Source organism: Eumetopias jubatus, unplaced genomic scaffold (assembly GCF_037043125.1).
Source record: "Eumetopias jubatus isolate StellerSeaLion01/CBP00866 unplaced genomic scaffold, mEumJub1_p1.0 scaffold_12, whole genome shotgun sequence".
Taxonomy (NCBI): Eukaryota; Metazoa; Chordata; class Mammalia; order Carnivora; family Otariidae; genus Eumetopias; species Eumetopias jubatus.
Genome location: NW_028274818.1, coordinates 104764023 through 104773990, shown reverse-complemented (window position 1 = coordinate 104773990; position 9968 = coordinate 104764023). Strand labels below are relative to the sequence as shown.

Below are 9968 nucleotides of genomic sequence, written 5' to 3'. Positions count from 1 at the left end.
ATAAAATTGTCCAGATTATCAGATGACAGGAGTCTTCCTTGTTTGTGTGTATTCTGTGTACTTCTCTGCTGGGGAACATAGGGAGGCAATCCCATACAACAGTACCCTTACTATCATCTTTTTAAGAAATTTTTTATTGTTATGTTACTCACCATACATTACATCATTAGTTTTTGATGTAGTGTTCCCCCTTACTATCATCTTGACTAGCATCTGTCTTCCCTGCTGAGATGAGGTGGAGTCTTTGTTCTGGAAGACGAACGAAGAAGCTGCTGGGCAGATCGCCATGGAGTTAGGGACAGAATTTTAACCAGTTTGCTGTTGCAGCCTGGGTCTCACTATTTCCCACAGGGACCCTTGTCAGGGAAGGGCAAGCACTGAATGCTGGTGTTGCAGAGCACAGACTTTTCAGTCTCTCTTCATGTTTGCTTATTTACAATTTGTTCTTGTGATCAGTGGCTGTTGGAAACACAAGGCAGTCAGTGAGTATCAGTTTCTACATCTGTAAACAGGGATAATAGCATGACCCCGCTGAACGGTCACCAGTGAAGGCACCAAAAGGGGGCAGAAATATTTCAGAATTCCTGGTCTCTCTCTCCTACTTTCCCTGGGGGTAAGGTTTTTCCAGCTTCCTCTGTCTGTCCATTGTTGCTATTCAAGATGGCAGCCACTTCTTTCTTAATTATCTATTTTTAAAAAATTTAAGAGAGAGAGCGCACGTGCAAGAGTACAGGTAGGTGGAGCGGCAGGCAGAGGAAGAGAGAGAAGCAGACACCCTGCTGAGCAGGGAACCTGACATGGGGCTCAATCCCAGGACCCCAGGACCACGACCTGAGTCAAAGGCAGATGCTTATCCAGCTGAGCCACCCAGGAGCCGCTAATTATCTATTTGCAGGGCTCCATCGTCCCATGGATTCCATAGGTATGCCATATAATCCAGTTTCTCAGGCCATGCGGGCACAATTTCACCGATACCAACTCAACTCCACCAACCTTTCTGGATGCCCCCTGAGCATATAGTGCTTTGTGGGGGACTAGGCTCCTAATGTTGATGAGTACACAGACGGCGCCCTTGAGAAGCTCTCTATCTAAGGCTAATAGGTGTCCAGGGCTGGAGGGTAGAAAGGGTAATCATAGAACTGGGGCTGGGGGGACAGAAGTTTCCCAGAGGATGAAGTGGTTATATGTGTTCAAGGAGATTGGTGAGGGAAGACTCTACCAGAGGGGATTCTGTCGGAGCTGGGTTTGAACGATGAGTAGGATCCTTGTAGGGGGCACAGGGACATTTTTAGGCAGAGGAAACTACATGGGTGAAGATGTGTAGATCTACACGTTCTTGTTTGAAGAGTTTCAAGTATTTAGGGGTGCAGGGAGCCACGCTGACAAGGATGGGTTAGAGATTTAAGGAGAGTGACTTTAATGAGTTTCGCTAACCTTTGAGATTACTGATAACACTGAGTTATTTATTGATTTCCCACAGAGTAGGAACTCATTGGAGGTCAAACTGGGAGTCTGCAGGATGCCTTGCCAGCACGCATGACTGGGGGGGCACCTGCGGGTGGAGCTCGGGGGGGCCCTGCTACTGGCTGTAGCTCTAGCCCCGCCCCTTTTTCGGTAGAGACATTCCAGCGTCACTGAATCACCACTGGTGGGAACGGAAGCTCCGCACACACAGGCCAGCAAAGACTAGCAACCCTGCTGAACGAAAGGAAAGAGAATTCATAGAGGAAAAGTGGCCATGGACCTGATCCCAAGCTTTTCCATGGAAACCTGGCTTCTCCTGGCTACGGGCCTCGTGTTCCTCTATCTGTGAGTAACTGTCCAGGCTCATTGCCTCTGGAACCCTGGACTTGGGTTGCTAATCAGCATCTACCCCGTTTTCCTCGCCTGTTTTGAGGATCAGAAAAGTTAACAAAGGGGAAGCTGCTCAAGTGTTGGGTGCTTCAAACATGCTAAGAATACATAAAGCGTTATTACTGACCTCATCAGATCTGCTGATCTGCTGAAGCCCCCACACCCCAACTCCAATTTCTGTAGCTAGGAGGTAGAGTGACATTATTTTCTCCTAGGGATGATCTTCTGATTGACTACCAGTTGGGACCTGGACTAACCCAGCAGAATTCAGCAGAGGCAGAGTAAAATCAACAGGCCCCGGTGCTCTGGGGTCCTCACCGCCTTCCAAGCTGTGGGGGATTCTGGAGGCAGAGGGAGTGCCTTGGGTCTTTGTCTCATTATCTTCACCTTCTCCTCTCGGTCCACTGCAAGAGATGTGTAGAAGGACTGCGCCTGTGTCACTCAGGTGGCTCCTACTCCCCTCTCTCCACCACCAGGCATCATGGACTCAGGGCACCTGGTGCACCCAGACTTCCAGGGGGGCTGCAGATGCCTCGCCTTCCTCTCCTGACTGGCCTCTTCCCTCTTTTCTGCCCTTCTCCTGGCCATTACCACCCTGCCCCCCATAATATACAGAACACTTTACCCCTAAATGAGCATCTTTAGAGCTGAGGAGACTTGGCAGATTTCTTAAAATTGTATTCATGTCACCTTTTCTTTCCAGTCTCTAGGAAGGTTAGCATCAGTATAGACATTTTTTTTAAGTTTTTTTTTTTAAGATTTTGTTTATTTATTTGACACAGAGAGACACAGCGAGAGAGAGAGAACACAAGCAGGGGGAGTGGGAGGGGGAGAAGCAGGCTTTTCGTGCAGCAGGGAGTCTGATGCGGGGCTCGATCCCAGGACCCTGGGATCATGACCTGAGCCGAAGGCAGACGCCTAATGACCGAGCCACCCAGGCGCCCCAGTATGGAGATTTCTTTACCCATGATATGAAATCTTCCAGCAGCCACAAAGACAGAGCCCTGAAAGCCAATTTGGATTTTAAATGTGTTTTTGCCTTTATGTTACAGTACAATAGGAAGACTCAACCTGTCTAGCAGAGGAATTCTTGTCAGTGGTGGGATTTCTGGTATCACGGAACAGGTTGGGAAAGACTTAGTTTCACAATGTGGGTAGGGAAAGACCCTCCATGTCACATTTAACCTCTGTTTCAATTTCACTTTCTTGAAGTGTAGGAAATCATGAGGACATGAGCATAAACATGGAGACCTCATTTTCATTTTCTGAGAAAAAGGTTAGGAATGCCAAGTATCGTGCAACACGTTTTCTGTGTGATGACATTTAAGATGAATTGGTATGGTTTAATTTCATTCTATTTAATAATAGGTCTTCTACTGAGATAAGACTATTTCCAGCATGTTCTTTCTGAACGATACAACAGGGCTGTTGGTTCAGCTTTTGTGACTATAAAGGTACATAGATGACCTCAGCCTTCTAGAGTGATGTTGGCAATGTGAATTTGGTGTACCCATACACACTTTTATGTCACAGATTGTCTATTTTTTCAATACATGGGCCCCGCAGATTATTTTAACCTCTCAGCACAGGTGAGTAGTGGGACTGTGAGCCAGTACTGATGTGAGAGGCATCCAGGTAGGACTTGGAGATGGAGTGGGAGAATAGTCCTCCCTCAGAGCAGACCTCTGAGAGCTACTCCTTGATCCTTTTCCTACAGAAGGTTGTCATGGGACTGCAGGGCTAGCATCTCATCTGCTAGAAGCCAGGGGACAGGGCCACCCTATAAGCCACACCGTGTGTAGTCTGTCTTGCAGTGGGGCTGTCACTGGATATTGTCACCACCAGGCAAACAACCCTGTAGACTTAGAAAACACTGGTGTAGCCAGGTGTCATTACGTGTAGACAGTGCCTTCTGTATGCCAGTGCAATGTAAAGGCAAGAAAAATGAGTGGCTTTATTTTAACCCCTTCATTTGTACCAAGTGCAACATGACTCTACCAAGAGGAGGGAAGCTGGAAAGAATCAGAAAAATTCACCCAGCCCACCCTCTGCCTTCTTATGGAGCCATGTGAGTTTAGACACTAGACCAGATCTTTCCTTGGGTCACATCACTCAGTTGCTTGGCCTCACTTGGGAGTTCACGGAGCATGTCGAATGTTCAGAAACAGGAATTGATATGTTGTGCTGGTGATAGCAAGGAAAGAATGGAGGTGGGACTAGGCCACCCCCGCTTCTGGCAGTAGGTACTCCTGCGTCCAATGTTCTGGAAAAAGGATCCAAACACCCAGCTGGGCCAGGCTGAGGTGCCTCTGCTGGTGCCTCAAACCCAGGTCCTTTTATGCAATTTTGGGGGATTATTTGATTACATAATATACAATTTGCTGGATTTGTACAGAATATCTGGATAAGCCCCCTATCAGTTAGCTGAAAACACCTGCAGGGTTTGTTGAGCCGTTTCTACCTAGCATCCGTTCCCGCCATACTTTCCTAAATTGCCTCTATGGGGTTAGCCTTGTAGGCCTAGCAAGTTCATGGGTAAAATGGTTTCTGGCAGCTTCCTCCTTCAGCCTGTCTTCTTCCTCCACTCTGCGATCTGTCAGCAACACCTAAGTGGAAGGCTTGCAAGGATCCAGAACCCCAGTTGTGGAATTCCGCACATGACCCATGAAAGATGATTGTAGACAAGCCTGCCATAGGGAGCACCATCTGTAATGGATTTCTGAGACAGTTGTTGCACAGAGTTGGTAAACTAACTGCTTTGTGAGTGACCATCTTGAAAAAAAAAAAAAAGAGTGTACCTGGCAGTGTGCTGAGCAGATGAGTATCACAGGTTGAGGGACCAGATGCCATGAGGGGAAGAATGGTCTGGAAATGGATTGTTTCCTTACGGATTCTTTTATATGGTATCGTTTAGGGCACATATGGGTCAGCCCCCCTTCTCTGCAGCTCAGGAGAACCAGAGTACCTGACAACAGAGACTTGGGTGGAGCTGAAAGCATCTCACTTTTCAGTGAGGCCAGTGGAGCCTTGGACACAGTTTTCATTGTACAGAAATGAGAACACTGTTGTTGCTCAAGGTGTCTCAACGAACATAGATTTCAGAAGGACCAGATCTCACACAGAGATAGGTCCTACAAGGAAGGAAAACCACAAAAGTCTCTGAGCAAACTGCAGCACACTTTCATGGTAGGCTCTCACAAGCCCTCTATTACTGAGTGGATATACTTAAGCAAAATCTCATCATTGGAGCAGAAATTTTTTCTCTTTCTCCCTAGAGAAAGTTACGGAAGAGTCATTTACTAAATGGCATGAGTGGATTTCCTGGAAGAGATCAGCATGACCCTTTTAGGAGCACTCGTGTGGAAACACTTATCAAGTCTTCACTTTAGGATTGGGACCGTGAAGATTTCGGCTGCCCTTAGCTAATCATCATTACGTTTTGTGGGTCTCACAGTGGAGGTGGGGAAGGAGATGATGAAGGAATGTAATTATTGTCGTTGGAATTGCTCTTATTATTTCTGGCCTACATGTTACCTCCCTCCCTCCCCTGTCCCAGTTCTGTGTCAGTGACTGCCAGCCTCAGCACTTATTCCACCATCCCTGTGACCTGGCTTTCTCTTTCACTTTATAGATATGGGACCTCCACACATGGACTTTTTAAGAAGCTGGGAATTCCTGGGCCAACACCTTGGCCTTTTGTGGGAACTGCTCTGGCCTACCGTAAGGTGAGTGTTGCCTGAGCTCCCTCTTTTGCTTCTTATGATTGTCAATCCCAGCTTAGTTTCAGTGTAAATATGCTCATCCTGAGGAAGAAGTGCTTAGGAAGCTCAGACTTCCCAGAAGTGGTGTCACAGGCCCCACCCAGCACATGGCCAGTTCTACCCCGGGGCTCTAGTGTCTGCTGTCAGGAGCCTCATGGTTTGCCTCAGTGGGCAGCCCCAGCTCTCTGGCTGCTTCAACCCAGGACTTGATGTTCTAGCTTGTGAGCATCGAGAAGAGGCTTTTGTTTCTGGCAGGTGCAGATTCACAGGAAGGCACCATTGTATTTGGTATTAGGGGAGGAGCATCAAGGGGGTCCACGCTAGTGGTCCATTAAGCTGTGTATGCGAGAGTCAGACTTTTCTGTTCATAGTACAAGCTCTGGGTAGCCTTTTGTTTTGCTGGATAGCTCTGGAACTTCAGTTTATTGGGCTTTCCAAATTCACCTTTAGGGAATTTGCACATACTTGAATTCTCTCAAAAATTGCCAACCCCCTGCCTTTATTTCCAAGCTCTAACTCACCCTTCGCTAATGGTGACATCTCTTGGGATTTGAGAGGTTGACCCAGAGCTCTCTGCTTTACTTCCCTACCTTCATTGTAGGCACCTTCTGGGTGAGTTGAGCAGGGAGGGAGTTTTGCTGAGGGGAGATGGTGCTTTCTATTGACCTCAGGTTTTCATCTTTGATCAAGTTGTGTTTATATGTATATTGTTCTTCACATAAGGTACAACTGCCCATGCAAAATCACTAGAAAAGAGATGCTTTGACAAACATTTTTAAGAGGTTAATGTGCTGAGTGGAATGTATTAGCAGACACACAGACTGATGTGTGGCTCATGCAGCTCTGGTGGCTTGTCTGAGGCCCCCCTGGGCCAGAAGGTTAGGAGCTCACATCAGAAGGCCAGCAGGCAGAGTCTCACGTGCAGGCTGCTCTCTGCTGTGGAGTCCCTTTCCCCCAGACCTGAGGCTTGTTTCTCAGATCCCACTTCTCCCTGCTGAGACTCTCGGTGCCCAGTTACCACCTGAGAACTTCCCGGACTTTTTCTCTCCAGAAAAGCAATAATTTCCTTTCCTCTTTTCCCGGATCAACTCCTTAGTACCGGCACCCCAAGATCCACATTTCTGGGACCCTGTTCTGCACAGTTAGTACATCAAAGTCACAGCTAAAACTTAGGGACAGGAAGTTTTGTTGTTCTTTTCTTAAGTGAAAACTCATATCAAGTATTTTAATTTGTTCTGCCCTTTGTGGAGTGGTGGCATGGTCCCTTCTTCCTGTGTTTGCTGGATGACTGGAAGGCGAGTCCACCTTGTCATTCCTTCACTCATCTCTCACTTACTCACTCAACAAACATGTCTTAGACTTCTGTAAATCTGCTAGACTAAAAGAGGTCACTGGTGTCTTAATTTCCTAAATCCCCTGGAATTCTAGTAGGCCTCCTGAGATCAATGAACAGGATGCTGACTGGGGGTTCAGAGGGCGCAGGCCACACTGACTTTCCCTTAGCTCCAGTTTTCCCAAGGGCCCTGAGGTAATAATTCAGAGGACTCTGAGATTTAGAGACAACACAGGCACAAGCCAAACAGGCCAGAATTTCAGAGGTTCTGTAGTCCTCACAGACAGGGTAAGTTGTTCAGTATCTGCAATACTTGGAGAGGATTCAAGAGGGACTTGAATTTCTCCATTTCAATATCCTCTTGTTTTCTCTCCTTTCCAGTAAGACACCTGTGCATAAGAGCTTCCCTCTGAGTGCCAGTGAGATAGTAAGCTGCATTTCATGTGATCTGAGTCCTTCTCGTCCCTGTAGGAGATGGGGCTCAGGAGATTTAGATTAGTAATATGTTTTGTTTCTTCTTGCAGGGTTTTTCTGGTTTTGATGAGAAATGTTTTAGAAAGTATGGAAGATTTTGGGGGTGAGTGTTCTGGAAACTTCCATTGGATAGACTTATTATGATGAAGCCCCTGTGGTGTGAACAGTCTCAGCCAAGAGCCCCTTGGGATGAAGCCTGCTATAGTAAAGCTTCTGGAACCTCTGCCTCCTGGGATCACATGTGTCACCAGGTGTGCAGGTCTAAGTGTGAATCAGGCCTGGAGACGTATAGTGTGGTGCTGGGCTGCTCACAGCAGGGAGCAGGTACCTCTCCGTACCTCTTTCTTTTCTCGGGTCATGTCTTCAGAAACCATCGTCTCTGAATGGCATTGGGCATAAACCACATGATGGCATAGAAAGAACCCAGATGTCTGGATCACCACTGGTTCAGCTCCACTGCCCCTTCCCACATTCCGTACTGCTCAGCTGTGGATGGAGCCAGTCTTCCATGGTGGGCCCCAGTTCTGTCCTTAGTACATGGTTCTCATGCTTGGCTGTGGGTAAGAATCACCTGGGAGAGCTTGTTCAAAATGCAGATTCTTGGTTTCCATCCCCCGGAATGCTGAATGTGGAGCATATGGGGTGGGTCCCAAGAATCTGAATTTAACTGGTAGTGGAAGCAATATTAGGGCTGTGTGAGATCATGAATATAAAGGGTTAGTGCAGAGGATTATAGGGGAGGGGAGGGCAAACTGAATGGGAAGAAATCAGAGATGGAGCCCAACCATGAGACTCTTGACTCCGGGAAACAAACTGGGGGTTGTGGAAAGGGAGGTGGGTGGGGGGATGGGGTAACTGGATGATGGGCATTAAGGAGGGCACGTGATGTGATGAGTACTGGGTGTTATATGCAACTAATGAATCATTGAACACTACATCAAAAACTAACGATGTACTATATGTTGGCTAATTGAATTTAAAGAAAAAAAAGCTAAGGTAAAAGACATCCTTAAGAAAAGGGTTACCCTAAAGCACTGTCCCTTGTCCACCCACATGTTTTTGAAGAAACATGATGGGACAAGGGGAATCCTCCAATAAATACAATCAGGCTGCTGGGAGAGCAGACAGCCCTAAGTGCTACCTCAGTAATTTCCATCACCGCTTCAACACTGAGTATACTTGACCCCCACTAAAACCTTCTGAGTTTTAGAATACTTTTTGGAGATGGGTAGTATTTAGTGTGGTGGTCCCATCCATTTTTTGATGTGATCATTAAACCATTTAAAATTCCCCTATGACATCAAAGGAAGAATAAGGTCATTAGCCATCAGGGAATTCAAATCAAAACCACACTGAGATACCACCTCACACCAGTTAGAATGGCAAAGATGGACAAGGCAAGAAACAACAAACTTTGGAGAGGTTGTGGAGAAAGGGAAACCCTCTCACACTGTTGGTTGGGATGTAAGTTGGTACAGCCACTTTGGAAAACAGTGTGGAGGTTCCTCCAAAAATTAAAAATAGAGCTACCCTATGACCCGGCAATTGCACTACTGGGTATTTACCCCAAAGACACAGATGTAGTGGAAAGAAGGGCCATATGCACCCCCATGTTCATAGCAGCAATGTCCACAAAAGCCAAAGTGTGGAAAGAGCCGAGATGCCCTTCAACAGACGAATGGATAAAGAAGATGTGGGCCATATATACAATGGAATATTACTCAGCCATCAGAAAGGATGAATACCCAACTTTTGCATCAACATGGATGGGACTGAGGAGATGATGCTAAGTGAAATAAGTCAAGCAGAGAAAGTCACTTATCATATGGTTCCACTTATTTGTGGAACGTAAGGAACAGCATGGAGGACATTAGGAGAAAGAAGGGAAAAATGAAAGGGGGAAATCGGAGGGAGAGATGAACCATGAAAGACTATGGACTCCAGGAAACAAACTGAGGGTTTTAGAGGGGATGGGGGTGGGGGGATGGGTTAGCCGGGTGACGGGTATTTAGGAGGGCACATATTGCATGGAGCACTGGGTGTTGTACGCAAACAGTGAATCATGGAGCACTACATCAAAACCTAATGATGTACTGTATGGTGACTAACATAACATAATAAAAAAAAGAAAAAAAAGAAAGAATAGGGGACTTGTGGAAAATCTTTCATTTTTTTCTAGTAAATGCAAATGATGCATAGTGGAAACAAAATAAATTTTATTTATTTATGGTCTAATTAAGCTTAAAGTAAACCTCTTGCTGGGGACAGATTCCCATTAAAGGCCACAGGGGCAGTCAAGTCAGGCTGGAGAGGGATGGATCACATATAAAGAGTCAGCTTTGTGTGAGACATGGGCAAAAGTGGGCTTGCCACGTTGCTTAGGGATGTCACATGAAGCCCAAGGAGCTCACACCTGGGACCCACATAAAGAATAAATATAAGTAATAAAAAGGAAATACCTCTAGAATGAGTTATATGTATTTTTCTGTCTTTCTTTTTTTCTCTTTTCTTTTGTTTCAAAATTTTCTGACTTAATGCTATCAAGG

General features: G+C 46.2%; 1 protein-coding gene across 7 annotated transcripts in view; it reads left to right on the top strand.

Moving 5' to 3' along the window:
- The first annotated feature begins 1648 nt into the window (after window positions 1-1648).
- The window catches only part of LOC148162881 (cytochrome P450 3A12), a 32583-nt gene continuing 24263 nt past the window's right edge, over window positions 1649-9968 (top strand). For 2 of the 7 annotated variants that reach the window (XM_088016684.1, XM_088016689.1), the window contains exons 1-2: window positions 5354-5579; window positions 7473-7525. In XM_088016684.1, the coding sequence (XP_087872810.1) occupies window positions 5382-5579; window positions 7473-7525 (251 nt within the window). In that variant the 5' untranslated portion in view covers window positions 5354-5381. The other 5 variants (XM_088016690.1, XM_088016686.1, XM_088016685.1 and 2 more) reach the window with 5 other exon arrangements.